This window comes from Lepidochelys olivacea (assembly GCF_965140295.1).
Source record: "Lepidochelys olivacea isolate rLepOli2 genome assembly, chromosome: 1".
Classification (NCBI taxonomy): Eukaryota; Metazoa; Chordata; order Testudines; family Cheloniidae; genus Lepidochelys; species Lepidochelys olivacea.
Window position 1 is genome coordinate 65039269 of NC_140411.1, and position 18906 is coordinate 65058174.

Here is an 18906-nt window from a genome sequence, read left to right on the forward strand (position 1 = left end):
CAACTAGCGATTTAAACTCCAATAATTTATTTAGGCTAGTGTCTGTCACATTACCAAAAAAAACCCCTCCATCCCCTTCAAACCATTCTCTCAATTAGTTATTTAAGCCAGGCCCTGTGTCTAAATGATGTAAAATGTGCCTTGACACTATAGTGAAGGATTCCTTAAATGCAAATGATAATAATCCATGCTTATGGAGGGATGAGGGCAACTGCTCTGAAGAGATTTCAAATGCCTGTTAAAGGTAAGCTTTATATTTGTTAGTAAGAAATTTAGCAATGCAGTATTACAGGGAGGCAGTTTTCAAAATGCTGCTGAACACAGTAACTGTCTGTCCAGGTCATAATATCTTTTAAAATTTTTGTGTGAAAAGCACCTACCTATCCCTTCTCCTTCTACAATACTTCTGGTTTTGTAATCATGCTTCTGGCTTTTTTTTTTTTTTTTATTAACATGACCTACCTAAAGGGCTGTGATTGGCTAACATCTGCTGTCACTTACTATCACATGCTTCCAATGAAACTGAATGTGAATTGCTTACTCAATTTTGGGTGGAAGTTCTGGCAATGTAACTTCCTTCCCTGTATTTTTTCAGAGTTCATGACAGCCCAGGGATTCAAATATTGGAATTCCATAAACTTAGTGGAAAGCAAGCCTTATTTATTAGCATTATATATTGTTGTTCTCACTTTCCCAGCCAATGGGAGAGGAGAATGCTGAGAAAGTAAAGGATGCTTCATTCCAAATTCATAGAGAAGAAATTAATCTAACATGTTTTTGCTCTGTTTAGATATGTTTTTATTTAGACAAATGGCAATAGGCATAAAATATAAAGAACACGATCAACTATTTCAAGAGGGCAGTATAAACCTCCCGTAAGAGTTCTTCAGCCTCAGAACAAATGCCTCCCTGGCATTCATTTTGGAAGCCCAATAAATCCTACTCTAGAAAAAGCCTAGGAAAACAGTCTTATCGCATGCCCTAAAAGTAACCCAATTAAGGCTGTGACAGACTAATGGGAAAAAGTGAACTCTATAACGCCAAGGACCACTCAGTTAGAATATCTTGCTGCAAGTTCTTTCCAAACCTGGGGGATCTTAGCTCAATTGCAAGAGTTGAGGATAAATCTAGAGGTGGCTGATTTATGAGAATGAATCTTATAAAAAGGGACATTCTTCTTCGGAAAAATGTCTGAGTGGTTAAAGTAGAAATTGAATATGGGCGTGTCATATTATTTTTGTTACCAAAAAAAAAAATGCTGTATTAGAATGTATAAATCAGAGGGATCATGTGGTAGGACCAGGGAGGTAGTTAATTTTATACAGAGTTGTTAAGGGTTTTGATTTCTGTGATGGATAAAATTGATATTTCTCTTTATTTGTCCAGAACTGACAACTAGAAAGTTGTAGCCCTGAAAATATTTTTACTGGTCTAACAAAGATCTTTTTTTCTAGCTGAGCTTTGAGTATTGGTTTCACCCAATTTAATTTTTTTAAAATTATTTTTGCTGTGTTTTTGAAAATTAGAATTTAGGATTGAAACAATATAAGGAACTTTCCTGTTTTAATAGCTCTTAACATGTAGTTTAGAGACCATTTTCTTTCTGGAATTTAAAGAGGGAGACTGTTTCAGAGAAAGTTTCAGTATCTAGATTCTGGCTGTTTTCAGTACTTTTGGGAAGTCCTAACTCATTCTTCTTTTCTTTCTTTTGTTATTGTCTTACTTCAGCTCTTAAAATCAACTTATGAGTCATCTATTTGCAAATTTAATCCAGCTCAGCCAGTGTCAGATGGTGCTAGAGGTGGGATTTGAATTACTCCACATGAACAGGAAATATGATTTCTTCCCTTACCAGCTTTGTCCATTTCTGTTTAAGAAATACTGATATATATATTTTGCTTTCTCAGTGGCCCTTTTTGGAGTGTGCAAGTGTGACCATGCACAAATAACATAAAAACTTCTTCTGTGCTTACTCTACTAATAGGATTACAGACTCTGTTGCTACACAGAACAGATCCTGCTTAAATAGGGATGATTCTGTTTTTGCATGGAGTACCATCAGTCTGAAACTAGGCTGCACCTTCTAGAGCAGGCGTGGGCAAACTTTTTGGCCCAAGGGCCACATCTGGGTATGGAAATTGTATGGTGGGCCTTGAATGCTCACAAAATTGGGGTTGGGGTGCGGGAGGGGGTGAGGGCTCCAGCTGGGATTGTGGGCTCTGGGATGGGGCTGGGGATGAGGGGTTGAGGGTGCAGGAGGGTGCTCTGGGCTGGGACTGAGGGGTTTGAGGGCAGGAGGGGGATCAGGGCTGGGGCAGGGGACTGGGGCACAGGAGGGGGTCAGAGGTGCAGGCTCCAGGTGGCACTTACCTCAGGCAGCTCCCAGAAGCAGCGGCATGTCCCTCATTCTACACAGAGGTGCAGCCAGGCAGCTCTGCACACTGCCCCGTCCACAGGCGCTGCCCCTGCAGCTCCCATTGTGAGCATTCCCAGCCAATGTGAGCTGTGAGGGTGACACTTGGGGTGGGGTTGCTGTGTGGAGCCCCCTGGCTACCCCTATGTGTAGGAGCCGGAGGGGGGACATGCTACTACTTCCACGGCACATACAGAGCGGGGCAAGCCCCCAACTCCGCTCCCCTGGCGAGAGCTTGAGGGCCGGATTAAAACATCTGGAGGGCCGGATGTGGCTTCTGGGCCGTAGTTTGCCCACCCCCATCCTAGAGGCTCCAATTCTGGCAGATATGCTCCCTAGCACAGTTCCTGCCTGTGGCACATAATAGTCAGGTCTCCCAGGGGCTGTGATACTTTGGTCTAATTTCGGTTGTTGGGTCATGGTGATGTCTTTCTGTATGGCACAGACCATGCTAGATGACATGTTGGTCTCTTCTGGTTTTACTCTATGAATCCTCTCTCTCTCTCTGTCTCTCTCTCAATTCCTCCCTCCCCCCATTCCTTCACTGCCTTTCAATTGGTTAGGAAGTTCCATCCTTGAAACAGTTGCATTTTGGCAGCCACAGTACTTTCCCAAGGGTATATAGGTCTGGCAGTGATTGGGGATCAGACCTGGTGCTATCCCTGACAGGGTCTTTATGCCCTGACTGCCACTTTTGGCCCTTCACACTCCTCCAAGAGGAAGGGAAGACCTCAGAGGGTTGGCCTGTCAATTGTTTTGAGATGCCATGGCACAGATTCACAGAACAGTGCAGTCAAGTTTGTGGGGACTGATTTTCTCCACCTTTTGGCCCAATTCCAGTCTGCCTTCAGTAGTCTCCTTTGCTTTGTGGATGGCCACTTCCTCTCTCCCCTCTCAACTCCAGAGTCAGAGGGCCTCTGGATCGGGCAATAAATGTTACTCTCTATCTCCATGCAGAGTATCTTTCAGACAGATTCTCAGTCCCCTTCCCACATTCCTGATCTGGCTGTGGGTCAGTTTAGAAGGATGGATTGTCTTTGACAGGGCTGATGGAACTGAAGTCAGTTTCTGAATGAGGAGGACTCCCATATTCAGAAAGCTCCTAGGAAGTCTCCTAAGAGACCTTTTTATCTCTCATGTGCTGAGGTGTGGTGGACACCTTGTCAGAAGCTCACTCTTCTGATTTCACAGGCAGTCTCCATCAAGGAAGGAGAGGATCTCTGACTTAGTAATTCTATCAGACTTCTTCTGCCATTCATAATTTGTACAAGATTGCTCTTGTGACTAAAATAACACAACTACTAGTAGTCTCAATTTTCTATTCTATTGGGATTCAAGTACTTTTCCTCCAGTTATATTATTGAGACAGGTATGTAAAATCTGAAATAAAATTGCCTCTTTCTCTTGTCACTTACATATCAGTTTATTTCAGTAGAAGCTTCGTTGGGTGTGGGGTGGACGAAATTTTATTGATGAAATTTGCAAGTGCAGTCAATGTAAAAAAGTAGTTTTGGCAATAACAAAAGACTCTTTTTACAAAGTTTCATTTTTCACTTAAAGCCTACAAGTGTACATATATTTTCTGTGAGTAATTACAGAATATTTGCTGTGGGCTTTCTATTCTTAATATTGCAGGAAAGAAAACCTTTACTTTGCATCTTATGAGTATGCAAACCCAAAAAGTGGTGATCGTGTTTTTTTTTTAAATGCCACTAAAACTGTTGATTTTTGCTCCTACTCTTCTAGGACTATAATTTATTTAAGTCAGCTTCGCTTACTATATGACAGCATGGCTATTACTAATAATTTTCTGTATTCTCCAGGTCACTTTTTCATTATGTTCACCTTTTCCTCCCTGAATCGTATGTCACTAAGCTCCTCAAATAGTTATTTAAGCATAGGGCAAAACTAAGAATTATCCTAATAGTGTCTTTTGGCACTGTATAAATTACTGTGATGGGATATGCACTGTAGTTGTAACCATATCGATCCCAAGATATTTGAGAGAGGTGGGTGAGGTAATATCTTCTATTGGAGCAACTTCTATAGGTGACAGAGATGTTGGGGATATTTAGTTAAACTACCATGGTGGGTGTATTCAGGACAGTAGTCCCCAGGCATGGTCAGAACACAATTGTAGGTTGTGCTAAACCACGTTCCTGAGCAATCCTACAGATTGATAAAATTCAAGGCTGCAGTACAGTTCAGTAACACTGTCAAAATATGATTCAGTCGTGTTGGTAGTGCAAGACTGAAGATGTTTTAAAAATGAACAGATTACTGACCTATTGTATCTAGTTCCACAGCACTTTTACTTCTGCTGTGCAGTGTAGATGGGACCTTAGAAAGCTCTGGACAAGAATTTCATTTACACTAAACTTGTTTCTAAATTGTAAACGCTCTTCCTTGTTTTTAGTAAAAAGTGTTTATTTGGATTTATTCTTCTGAAGCGAAGTAATTATTTAAAACCTACTCCCTTGAAGAATGACAATATAGTTCACTTGCTTTCTTTGTTCAGGGGTTCTCAAACTGGGGGTGGTGAACTCTCAGGGGGTTGCGAGGTTATTACATGGGGGGGTCACAAACTGTCAGCCTCCACCCCTAACCCCGCTTCTCCTCCAGCATTTATAATAGTGTTAAATATTTTTAAAGTGTTTTTAATTTATAAGGGGGGGTTAAACTCACAGGCTTACTGTGTGAAACGGGTCACCAATACAAAAGTTTGAGAACTGATGCCTTAGTTCCTGTTTCTGAGGAGGCTGAGGTAGTGGCACAAAATTAGGTCGTTAGAGAGAGAGCATGTTGAGCCAGAACCATTTTTATAGAGAAAGGTGCTAATGAGAAGGGCTGGCTTTATGGGCAAATAAAGTAAGCAACATTTTCAGCTACCAAGCTAGTGCAACAGCAGAACCCTAAGGGAATGAACACCTCACTAGCAAAGAATCTGTTTCTAACAGGACTGGAAGAGGAGACTGACTGTTTAAGGCTTTTTTTCCTCCTCACCCTCTTGCCATCCCCGTTCCAGCATCTTGAGCTTCCCCCTTGTTTGGTTTGGGGGTTGCAACATTCATAAGGCCTACTCAGCAATGTTGAAAACATATAAGCTCTACTCTGGGAAGAACGTTTAGAAGCTATTCTAGCTAACATAGTTTCCCTTGAATGTAGGTGGCACTTCATAATTTAGGGATTCATGCATTACTTTTCAAAATTGTAATCCAAGACTTTCATTCAAATCGAGAGAAAATATTTTTCCTTTGTAAACATGGCATGACCTTCAAATCCTGATAATTTAGGAGGAGTTTACGTTTAACCATTGAAATGTTCAGAATTAGCAAATGATATGAGAGGATGTGGCATATTGCACTATATATATTATAGGTGGGACTGGTAGCACTGTCTATTATTAAGGTTGCGCCACACTTCTCACTACAAAGCTCTGTTTTCAGCTGCTTATAGCTAGGCTTGGAAGGATTAGATTTTTGTTGGTAGCTGTCGATTTCACTTTACACACACAGATCGATGAAAAAATATTTCCATTTTTAATAATTGAAATTTACAGATCGGCAAAGTAAGAAAAATGCTGCTTGAGAACCTGCTTGGTTTAAGGATATTTACTTTGTATATTTTGACATGTGATATTGAAATTTTTGTTTTTAAAGGCTATAAAAGTTTAACTTTTTTTATCTCAGTGCCTGCTGTCATTAAATAATTATCTGACTCCCTATTTTTTGATCCCCGCCATAATTTCTCGCAACTTGGAAAATTTAAATAGATAAATATATGGAAAAATGCTTAAAAATAAACATTGATATTATCCATCAAAACTATATAAAAAAAATTTTGAATTCTGCCAAGCTAACTTATAACTTTTCCAAACATTACGTTTTTGGGCTCAAATTTTCCATGCTGGGTGTCTGCCTTGGACTCATTTTTTAATTTCAGCCAAATGATTCAACCATTTCCGAGAACGAGGTGAAGGAAAAATAAGTTGGTTTGCTCATGTTAAAAAGTTTTCATGGCCTTTGCTTTAAAAAGCTCTGATACCTCACGCTTTGGGTCACAGACTTGAAATGTGGGAGGGGGATGCCTTTGTGTCAGGCAACCTTATTCTGGCATTTTAAATGTTTTGAGTGCTTGACTTTTCAACCTTAATACTCTTAACATTTTTTTCACCATTTTTTCACAATACGTTTCTGTCTTGGTATTGGTTATATTGGGGAATCTCAAACTTTTTCATATCCTAGACCACATCTTAATAGTGTGATTGTCTCTTGGAGATCATTTACCCTCTGGTTCATGATCACATAACACCCTGGGGCAAATAAAGCAATTTCAAACTCATAGAAAGAATTGGACTTTACCTCTTTTTCATATGTTATTTTGTCCCTTTGTCTTTTTTGCTTTTCATTTCAACTCCCCTCATCTCTGTTGTGGAAACAAATAGACCCAAAACCATGTGACCAGCCAGATCTCTGAAGACCAACAGTGGTTTATGGGCCAAAGTTTGAGAACCTGCAGGGTAGATTACTGGTTAGTTTCTATATAGTCTTGTGCAATTAAGAAAATTAGTTGACTTGGTTCTTAAATGGGATAATAGTTTTGTGAGCCATTTTGATATAATATTAATAATGCAGACTGATTCTGATTGACTCACATGAGAGCACACCTTTGGGGTTCATTAATAAGTCTTAGTGAAGCTCATTATTCTACTGAACTGTTTAGCAGCAGTCATCTTTTCTGATGCTATGACTTTGTGCCCTTTCTCTCTTGGAGTCACTCTTGTTCAGACTTGCCTCTCCTCAGCTCTAACCTGTTCACTTCCTAATTTTTGCAGAACTGCCAGAGGGGCCTTACCTAGGTCTCCTTTTTGACTATTTTATTGGTCTTTTAGAAGTTATTTTATTTTGATTCCTGTATTTTGAGGAACTTACTTGCTGAACTTCCATAATGGGCTTTTGTGTATACTGAACTCTTAACTCACTGTAGAAGCCCACTGAAATATATTAGGCATTTTATTTAATTTGAGCCTTATTACCCATTTACAACAATTGTTGTTGGAACATGTTTTTAAAAACTACTGAATGACTTAAAATACTAATTCCTGCCTTTCAAAACTTTTAATGGCACCTGGTGCTACCAATAATTCCCTTCTTGGATTTTTGCTGAGAGGTACTTGACCTTATAGCCATCATCTGTATTGAACCATTGGCTTGGAATATATTTTATTTTTCTTGCACTTGAACTGTGTCCAGTGATCAGATTATGACCTCAATCATAAGATTTTTTTCTTGAATGGTTAAAAAAATGGCTTGAACTAGGTACAAATCTACATACTCTACTCTTCTGAAGTGTATGTTAGCCCTAAGTCCACCCACACTGTTTTGTTTACAGAAGGACCCACTCACAGAACCTTTCTTTTAATTTGTCAAATTAATAGTGTTCTATGTTTTTTGTAGTATGGAGATTGCTGAAAAAAATCTTGGCGTAATTGTAACAAACTGTGCTACCATCAGCTAGTGAATCTCTTCCTGCAGATGACCTTTTAGAAGATTAGCTGTAGAAAACTTTTCTCTGTTGTAACATTCACTTTCTGAAAACCTCTTCCTGTTGGGGGACAGCCTTTTGAAAGAATGTTTGTCTTCTAATTATTGTTGCTTGGCTTGATATGTTTCTGATTCTCCAGCTGCTTCATTTCTTTTATTTCTGACACGATAAAAATGTAGAGGGTGGGGTGATGACAGAGTGGATACTGCAGTGGAGAGGGAGGGACAGAGCAGCTTCAAATTAATAGAACCATAGGAATTAATTGGAAAACATCTCCCTCCCTTCTCCTCCTCCAGCCAGTGCAGTTATACCCTACAATGTTTTCTAATCCTCTGCCCTGATCATTTTTTTAAGTACAGTTTTACTCTGAAAAGTAAAGGAGTACTTGTGGCACCTTAGAGACTAACCAATTTATTTGAGCATAAGCTTTCGTGAGCTACAGCTCACTTCATCGGATGCGACTCTGTAAAAATGTTTTCATGGGGATATACATTAATTGTTTTCAATTATGTCTGTAATAAATATGCTTGCTCAGTACAAAGTAATCCTTTTAGAAATTCTAATGATTATTTTGCTATGTGACCACCTTCTGCAGCTGTGCGAGTTAGCATGTTAAAGGATTGCTGGTTGATTGATATTTGTTCCTGACAACCTAATGTTCTAGTAACACTTTATAGATGTGTTAAGATTGAAATATTCCAGATAGACAAACATTTAGTTCTGAAACAATCTAAACAGTTTTCTTTTAATACTCCTTTTTCATAGCTTGGTGATCCATCCATTTTCCCTGCTGTCATTGTGGAACATATTCCTAGTGCAGACCTCCTACACAATTATTCTGGCTTAGCTTGCGTTGATGAATCCAGTGACATGATTACTGAGAGTTCCCTGGATGTTGCAGAAGAGCAAATAATAGAAGATGATGACATCACCCTTACAGGTTTGTTACAGAAATATTTCTGTATAGTGTGGCAGAGGCTTACGGTGACAAACGTTTTCATGACAAAGAGCAAAATCAGCCAAAGTTCTGCCCATACCAAGTAAGGAAGAAATGTATAGGACTATACTATGTTCTTTGTTATAAAGTAAACAATGTTCTGTCTAAATTGTATTTTGACAAAAAAATGGGTTATCAATTTAAGGAAAATGTGTCTGCTCTCTGTGGAAAATTTTGGACTTTCTGCTTAAATTTCTGCTTAAATGTTTTTTAATCAGTTCTGTTTGCCACATTACTGAGAAGAAAGCACTTTTGACTTGCAATTTAGCAGTATATTCAGTGTCTTTTACTTTCTGATATTAAAGGTTGATTAAAGTTTATTTGTCCTGCGTTAAATGAACAATAGTACAAATACAAGCCCCAGAAATGTGGTTTCAAACTCCAGTGAAAGTATTCTAAAAATGACAGTGATTTTATTTTATTTGAAATATATGAATTGCAAAAAGTTGTTTATACCCAATTTTAAAATTGCAGTGAGCCATGTTAGAGTAAGGAAATTAAAAAGTTTAAGGTTCTAGCAACAGGGGTAACCCCACATTGTTTGTTACACATTGTTGTGTGTCTTATGGTTTGCATTTTACAGATGGATGCTACACATTTTACCAGGAAAACAACAACAGAGAGCACGGGATGTACTCAGTGTGGCAAAGTTATGATGCTGTTGGAAAAATAAGCAGCAAAGCTCCCCCGCACCCTCCCCTCACCCCCAACCATTTAATACTGTTAACTCTGGTTCCCCAAAATGCATCAAGAAAACATGAGATGGAGCAAGTAGAAAAGATTTTCTTAAACTAGAATACTGTTTTATTGAGTGCTATTAATGCTGTACAGTATAAAGAAGACAACACAGATACCACCCCCTAAGGTATATCTACGCTGCAAAAAAAATCTCTGTTTGTAACACAGATTAGCTAATCCTGGTTAAAGTGGCAATGAAGACATGGTAACTCAACTTCTACCTCAGTTTAGTAGCTGTAGTTCTAGCTCAGGCTGCTCTTTAGGCTTGAATTTGAGCTGTTGAGCTGAGTTGCTGTGTCTTGACTGCTATTTTAACCCAAGTTAAGAACACATCTTCTTTGAGTGCTTGCTCAGGTCAATTCCAAGTAGGTGTGTGCACACAGTGTGCACAGTCACTGGAAGGTTTTTCCCCTAGCAGTACCGTCGGCTCGGCTCAGGCGCCCCCTGGATTTTCCCCGCATATAGGGTGCTACCAACCTGCCGCAACTCCAGTTCCATCTTACTGCCAGTGATGGTCGTTGGAGCATTCTCTTTTCTCTTGTTTTCGAATGATCCCCTAGTGTACTCGTCGTTCCTACCTGAAAATAGTTTCAACGGTTAGTTAATGGTTTTTAGTAGAGTGTAGTGTAGTGTTTGAACCTCATCCCCTTGTTAGCCGGGGTTCTCTTCTCCGTTCCCTTCTCCTGCCTGGGGCGGGGCATGCCTCAGTTCCAGAACTTTAAGCCATGTAGGGTCTGCCAAGAGCTGATGCCAAAGGGCGACCCACACAGGTCCTGCTTAAAGTGCCTGGGGGAATCCCACCAGACAGACAGATGCAAGATTTGCAGAGGATTCTGCCTCCACACTAAGAAGGAAAAGGACCACAGGCCCTGCGGCCGCAGTCAAAGTCGGCCTCATGGACCTGGCACTGGGTACTTCAGCATCAGTGTGTAGCGCACTGGCTTCAACCAGGAGTCCTTTTCATGGCGATCTCTCTGTCGCCTCAGATGGACGAGCCTGTTCAGGGCCAGAGAGCTCTATCGCAGTGTGGACGTCACACTCTCGCTGCAGGTGCTCAAGTCTCTTTAGTGGTGGCTCAATCCGCGAGTGGTGTGTGCAGGGATCCTCATCTCCAAACCGTATCCCTCGCTGTGTCTGGTTACCAACATGTCGGTGATGGGGTGAGGAGTGCACCTGCGAGAGCTCAGAACTCAGGGCCTCTGGTCCCAAGTGGAGCTATCGCTTCACATCAACGTCAGGGAGCTGAGAGCAATTCATCTGGCGTGCCAGACCTTCCAAGCTCATTTGAAAGGGAGATGCATATCAATCCTGACAGACAATACGGCACAACAGCAATGTTTTATATAAACAGACAGGGTGGAGCATGCTCCTCTCCCCTATGTCAGGAAGCTCTAAAGCTCTGGGATTTCTGCATAGCTCACTCAATACTCCCAGATCTCAAAATGAGCTGGCAGACCATCTCAACAGATTCTTCCACAAGCACAAGTGGTCCATTCGCCCGGACACGGTGAACAACATTTTCCAACTGTGGGGAGTTCCCCAGATCGACTTGTTCGCCACAAAGAGCAACAGGAAGTGCCTGCAGTTCTGCTCCTTCCTGAATCACAGTCTGGGCTCACGTGCAGGCACGTTCCTCCTTCCCTGGAAGGACCACCTGTTCTATGTGTTCCCACCTATCCCACTTGTCCAGAAGATTCTTCTCAAGATCCAGAGGGAAGGAGCCTCAGTGATACTCATAACACCAGCCTGGCCCTGCCAGCACTGGTACACCATGCTTCTGGAGCTGTCAATGGACACCCTCATCACCCTGCCTTTATTTCCAGACCTGATCACCCAGCACCACAGCCGGCTCCAGCATCCCAATCTCGAGTCTCTCCACCTCATGGCTTGGAAGCTGCATAAACCTGGTAGAGCTCACATGCTCAGATCCTGTTAGGGAGGTTCTCCTTGGCAGTAGGAAACCATCCATGACGTCGACCTACTTGGTCAAGTGGAAGAGATTCTTGATCTGGTGTTCGCAGAGTTGTACCTCTCCAATGCAATCATCAATTCCCTTTATCTTGGACTAACTGCTACATTTAAAGCAGCTTGTAACCCTGCCACCATTTCAGCATTCCACCCAAAAGTGGCAGACCGCTCAGTCTTTGCTAATCCGATGGTGGGTTGTTTTCTTAAAAGGACTGGACAGGTTTTACCCGCAAGTTCAGCAACCAACCCCAGCTTGGGACCTTAATCTGGTGCTTTCGAGGCTGATGGGGCTTCCATTCAAGCCCTTAGCAACATGCTCATTACTCTATCTGTCATGGAAGGTGGCTTTCCTTGTCACAATAACTTCAGTTAGAAGGGTGTCTGAGCTCAAGTCCTTCACATCCGACCTTCCTTATACCATCTTTTACAAAGACAAAGTGCAGCTTTGGCTGCATCCAGCCTTTCTCCCTAAAGTCATCTCTCAATTTCATGCCAATCAAGACATTTTTCTTCCAGTCATTTTCTCTGAGCCTCAGGCTAACTGCTGGGAGCAGAGGCTCCACTCCCTGTACATTCGGTGGGCATTGACCTTTTATATCAAGCAAACAAAGCCGTTTTGTAAATTGAACCAGCTGTTTGTCACGGTAGCGGACAGGATGAAGGGCCTTCAGCTGTCCTCTCAAAGGATATCATCGTGGATCACGTCCTGTGTCTGAGCATATCATGATTTAGTAAAGATCCCTTCCCCTGCGCTGATGCACATTCTATTAGAGCACAGGCCTCCTTGGCAGCATTCCTGGCCTAGGTCCCAATTCTGGAGATCTGTGGAGTGGCGATGTGGTCCTCAGTCTACACTTTTACTTCTCATTATACCATTACCCAGCATGCCAGGGATGATGCAGCATTCAGCAGAGTGGTGCTTCAATCAGTGAGTCCATGAATTCCAACCCCACCTCCTAGGTAAGGCTTGGGAGTCACCTACTTGGAATCAACATGAGCAAGCACTCGAAAAAAAAACGGTTACCTACCTCTCGTAACTGTTGTTTTTCTAAATGTGTTGCTCATGTCCATTCCAAGATCTACCTGCCTTCCCCTCTGTCAGAGTAATCTGGCAAGAAGGAACTGGAGAGGTGGGAGGGCCCATGAAGGTGCGACTCCAGGGGTGCCTGAGCTGACCCAACAGGTACCTCTAGGGGAAAAACCTTTCTGCGACTGTGCATGCGGTGCGCAAAAAACTATTTGGAATGGACATGAGCAACACATCTTGAAAACCAAACAGGCAGGTAGGTAACGTTTACACACACACACACACACACACACACACACAAGTCTGTGGATATCCACTTTGTATCTATGCATATCTGCATCCGCAGATGAGGCTATCCGTGGACCATGTGTGCGGCTCTTATATTGGATATATATACACTTTTTGTATCTGCATAGGGCTCTAGTTGGAAGGTTTCACTCAAAGCAGCGTTGAAATTTTTCTTCGTGCTTTTTATTTTTGTAAAGTTTTTGTTCCTTCTTACGGCTGGGTTCTTGGGCTTTGTTTGGAAGTTTTTAGATAAAAGCAATAGTCTGTGGCATGATGTGAATGATTAGACTTTTGGCATATATATACTTCTGAATGCCTTTATCCACCTGAGAATGCACTAATAGCCTTGAAATGCTTAAGCCAGTGTGGCTTACTGGTATAAGTATATGCTTAGAAATCTACGAAGTCAGTCTGGAGCACTAACAATACCTCACTTTGAAAACACAGAGGTTCTATATAGAATTATGCCAGAAAAGAATAGCTCAGAAAGCAACAGAGAAAACAAATGTCGGTCTTTTAAGCGAAAGGGTTATTTGCAACAGGACAGGTAGCTCAAATCTTACAGGAAGATATTGAGTATACCAGTCATGCAAAGTAATCCTTCAGCATGTATCTGTGAGGCACAGAGGGGGTGGATGTCTTGCTGGAATTTAGATTAAGGTATGAGTAGTGCCTGTTTCTTTTTCTTCTTTCAGTGGTGAGGTTCCAGACATGTATCTTGAGGACTTGGTGAATGCCAGTAACATCACTTTAAAAGCCTAATCTACCAATCGGAACATGGTTTTGAACCTTGTTTCTATAGTCATAGTCTAATATTGCTAAATACTGAAGACCTGTCCTAAAATATTTTAGGTTACAAGTGAAATGAGTTTGTTCTTCGTTCTGCCATCAAACTGTTTGTAGGGGATGTATGTGCTGTGACAGATTCGAAGAATATAAGAGTGCTGGAAGGCAGGTATATCAACCTTCAGAATGAGCAGGCCCTTGTTCCCTGGATAGCCAAACAAAGGGTACTCCAGGCCAATTAAGACACCTGACCCCAATTAACCAGTTAAGGCTGTTAGGCTAATAGAGACAGCTGGAACCAATCAAGGTCCCACTTATACTGTTTAAAAGCTCTCCTTCCAGTGCCCTCGAGGAGGCTGAGGTGAAAGGAGCTGGAGGAGAAGAAGCATTGTTGAATCCTGAGATAAGGGTGAAGCTAGGAAAAAGGAACCATGGGGGAAGTGGCCCAGGGAATCAAAGCAGTGTCCGTGGTGAAGGGAAAGCCACCAACAGCTGCTACCATTAGGGTCCCTGGGCTGAAACCCAGAGTAGAGGGCAGTACTGTTGCTTTAAGTCCTTGCTATTTGTATGAGTTATTCACACTGTGTAATTGGTCATCTAGTGGTTTTCTTCCTAAATGGTTGACTCCTAAACTCACAAAGAGCATTTAAAATGGCTGTGAATGTTTGTGTGGATCCATACTTAATTAATATTTGTGTGTGAATATGTATCTGCACTAATATTCATGAAACTGTTTATGTGAACATTTATGTAAACATTTATTGCTCATTCAATTATTAATGAGAGGTAATAAATACTATATGAGGCTATGATAGTGCCTCCCCAGACTGAGCAAAAACAGGCAGTCCATTTAACTGATAGAATGGGAGAAGTTCTAGCATAGTTGTTAATACCATTCATTGTATTTCAAGTACTCTTGTCTGCCTTAAAGGCAAAGCACTGAGTGAATTAGTAGTATGATGCTGAGCAGATTATTGAATTTAAGTAGAGGTTAGCTAACTTGTTATTTCTCTGTTCACAAGACACTAGCTACTACACAAATTGTTTATTTGGCTCAGTGGAAATGACTACAGTACTTGAGTTTTGTTTGTAATGCAGAGGGTACAAAGCTCAGAATTCCCTCAAAAAAAATCTCCTTTTGGATTTGTTGTACGTTTGCTAGTTTTACTCCTAGAATAAATGACTCTATTTGCAATTTGATAACTGTCTTACCAGATTGTGTTCTGTGCAACACCGGTCCTCAGGACACAATGATCAAACAGGGATCTTTGGGGTATGACATGTGGGGCAGGTCAGGAGGGGGGAAAAAAATCCTGCTCCTTCTTGATCCTGAATTAGGGAGTTTCTTTCCCAGCAATATGACTGTGTCTGACGGCGTGAGAATGTTATATAAGATTCAGCAACCTTACCAGCTCCAAACTCTGTTCACTCTTGTCAGCGGTAGTGCCTTCCTGGCCCGTTACTGCTTCCGGGGGGGACGACCCAGGAAGCGGGGGTTTTCGGGCTAAGTAGTGAGGATTGCGGGGGTGGAAGTGCTCTTGGGACCCCTGCAGCAGTCCCAACAGGAAAGGCGGTGGAGGAGGGCTGAGACTGGGCTCACCTTGGGAGTTGGTTTCATACTTTTCCCTTCCTCGCAGGAGGACAGAACTGCAAACTATTCCTCATGCCCCAGCTCCTGGGACTAGTGAGCTCTGCAGCGCCGGGCGGGAGCTTCCCTGCTCCTACCTCCTTCCCTCTTGCGGTACTGGAGGGAGGTTACCCCTTGCCTCCACCCGCCCTTACAGGCTATACTAGCTCTGTGCTTAGCTGCAGCCAGGTCCCCTGCCCCAGGGTAGTGCTGGGACAGGGCTTGGCCGAGGAAGCGGCCATAGCCTTCCCCACTGGATTGGTTAGTTACAGCAGATACCAGGCTTCAAGGAACACTGACCTGGGCGGGGGAATTCTTGCTCTGTCCTGCTCTGGGGTCAGCGTGTGTGTGTGTGTGTGTGTCCCTGCTCCCTCCTGACCCTGCATTATCCTTCATTGCTGTGTTTTCCACACTAGCAATAATCTACCTATTGCTGACAGGTGTCAGCAACGGGAGCAGCTGTATTGGTGCCCAGCACCGTGTAACTGCAAGTGTTAAGAAGGACAAACCATGTTCCGCACGTTTCAGTAGCCTGGGTGTGAAATGCAAGCATCTAATTGAGTGGTTCTCAAACTTTTGCTTTCATGACTCCTTTCACACAGCAAACCTCTGAGTGTGATGTCCTTATAAATTAAAAACACATTTTTTTATATTTAACACTATTCTAAAAGCTGGAGGCGAAGGATGGTTTGGGGGTTGAGATAGATGGCTCGCAACCCCCCATGTAATAACCTTGTGACCCCTTGAGGGGACACGACCCCCAGTTTCAGAACTCCTGATCTCATTTAAGTAACAACTTGGTCTGTTTTTCAGTTGCTTTTTACTTTCCCTGACATATTCCTCTGGGTTTTAACTTCATATGTTCGGTGTTAACACAGAAGCATATTATTTTACTTTGAAAGTTTGTGCATATTCTATTTAGCCATCTTTTTGTATTAGGCAGTTGTGGTCAATGCTCCCATTTTAAAAACTAGACTTCTCCCTAAGACTTTTTTGATCATAAAAACAACAAAGCTTGAACCCTTAAGTACTAAACATCACATGTGGCTAGTCCTTACTGAGGAATAGTTTCAAGAAAAGTCTGAAATATATTTTAAGTTACAGGTGATTTAAAATTCACTTTTATACCTATGCAGTATATTAGTATTCTCCTTTAACTTACACTAAAGTAAATCAACAGTAACTCCACTAAAATGAGAGTAGCTAGTTTTTTAGAAGTATGACAGTTCCTATAACTCTATGGGTAGGCTTTTCTGTCTACAGAGTGATCTAGTGTAAAGCCTCTAGAGTAAACAATTGTTTTATTCTTCAGTTTCATAAATTTTATGATGTACCACTACACAGAAAACACAGCTATGACCTTTCTGCCTTTTGGAGGTCCTAACAGAGAATTCACCTTACTAGGATTCAAGATTAAAATGTTCAGTTAGTAGGAGACATCAATATACTTTCTGCTATGACTGTTGCTTCGATGCACAAGAATAAACTATTATCCAGGAAGAAATAAATCTTTCCTCCTCAGAATGTATTGATAAGAATATATGAATCATAGGTATAAATTGTTGTGGCTCCACTGAACTCAAAGGAGCTTTGACCATTTTACACCAGCTGGGGATCTGACCCTTAAAATGGAGACCACGTTCTTCCAACACAAGTCCCTTTCCCACTGAGTTGCAGCACACTCACTGTGCTTAAGGACTGTTTCCATGTGAACCCTGTCAGGTAAGCTGGCAAAAGCTGCTTTTTGGAACTTATGTTCATGGTAGTTATAATATTTAGGATGACTCTATCACTGTGGAGTGTTTTTTTTTTTCAATATAGTGGTAGCTAAAAATTGAAAACTCAATTAAAATATATTTTAAGAACTGAAGAGCAAGTGATTACATCAGTATTTTTGAGTGATCTGTGTTGCAATAGTATTGCCACTTGGATTGTAAACATTTTGAGTAAGGATCATCTTTTTTTGTTATGTGATTGTACAGTGCCTAGCACAATGGAACTAGGGCCATTTGGTGCTACTGCAATACAAATAATAGTATAAATGCCACTACTTTCAAATACTTTCAGATATTTTGCTTTTATGGAAGAAAAGAGTTTTTCTTGTACTTATGTATTGTGTTGTCTATTTTCCCCCTTCTTTTAGTGATATTTACTGATTACCGCATCCAAGTAAAAGTGGAGGAAAAGTGTGAATGAGGTTAATTACAGAACTGAAAAAGTAAGGGCTGTTTGGGGCCCTGGGGAGGGAAATACTAATGCAAATATTTTATCACTTTGACAAATCCTGGAAGTGGGAAGAGAATTCCCCAGTACAGGTCTGAGTTTGGAAGTAGAGGATTAATTAAGCCTTTGCTATAGACCCCATCCAATAGGCAGTAGTTCCTAAAAGATAACATTAAATTATCCAAATTATTCCAGTTGAGAGTTGCAAAATTGTTATGAAATTTTATCAGATCAAGCACCAAATGAGCTTTCTACCACAATGATCATTAAAACACTATTGATAATATACTTGACTGTCAAAATAAATTATATTCCTGGGCAGGTACTGTCTTGCAAAGCTGCTTTCATTAATGATCTGTAAGCAGCTGAGTTATTTTTCCAATCCCTTGGTTTGCAGTGTAAGAGGGCAAAATTGCAATAAACTTTGCATTATGGGTTTAGTCAGACCCTCAAATTAATTGTTTCTTCCTACTTTTTCCCCTGCTAGTTAGATTTATCTTACTTTTTAAACGTCTGTTTATTTCCTCACTACTTATTAGTATTTTTCTTGTTCAAGTGATGCAGTCAAACTTTTTGTTTTTACATTAGATTGAATACTAGTGCTCTGCTCAGGCTTCCTGTGAACATCGTGGTTGAGGGCCTGCAATTTCAAATTCTCTTTCATTGACTTCAGTGAATTGTGTGAGGTGGGCCCACCAGATCAGAGCCTGAACTTCATGGAGCCCAAAACTGTTTCAGGTGGCAAAGCTCTTATTGATTTGTGATTTCAAGACCCGTGGAGAGGTTAGACAATTATCTGTGTGCGCGGTCACACATATGTGTGTAAACATTCAGCCCCTTTATTTTTCAATTGGTGACTGAAGTCTATGATGGCCATGCTTACAAGAACTAGTTCCTGCCAAGTCACTGGTCAGTAGTAGTAGATATGCCATTAACCAAATTTGTTTAAAAATCTGTTTTGGCATTGCGTATTTAATTCTATGTTGCACTGGTTCACACCCTGCTCCTGAGGCATACAAATCAAGGTGTGGTTATAATTTCAAAAGCTCCGAATGGTCTAGGATTAAACTATGTCTCAAGACTACCTATGCTCTCTTTTGGAAGCTGTGACTGGGTGGAACGTCTTGCTGTCTGCCCTTAGTGGAGGTAAACTTAGTGGAGGTGGATAGCAGGGTAATTTTGTGACCCTAAGCACTCCTATATTTACACCCTATGCACTATTGTAATAATCTTTGTACAAAATTTGTCTTCTGATGTATATTTAAAAACTACTATCTCACTGATCATTAATATTC

The 18906-nt window shown here is 41.2% G+C and overlaps 1 protein-coding gene across 7 annotated transcripts in view; it reads left to right on the plus strand.

Moving 5' to 3' along the window:
* Positions 1-18906, plus strand: part of ELF1 (E74 like ETS transcription factor 1) — a 144338-nt gene that overhangs the window by 88278 nt on the left and 37154 nt on the right. For all 7 annotated transcript variants that reach the window (XM_084624231.1, XM_084624237.1, XM_084624232.1 and 4 more), the window contains exon 3: positions 8723-8897. In XM_084624231.1, coding sequence (XP_084480357.1) covers positions 8723-8897 — 175 coding nt within the window. The remainder of the gene's footprint in view (positions 1-8722; positions 8898-18906) is intronic.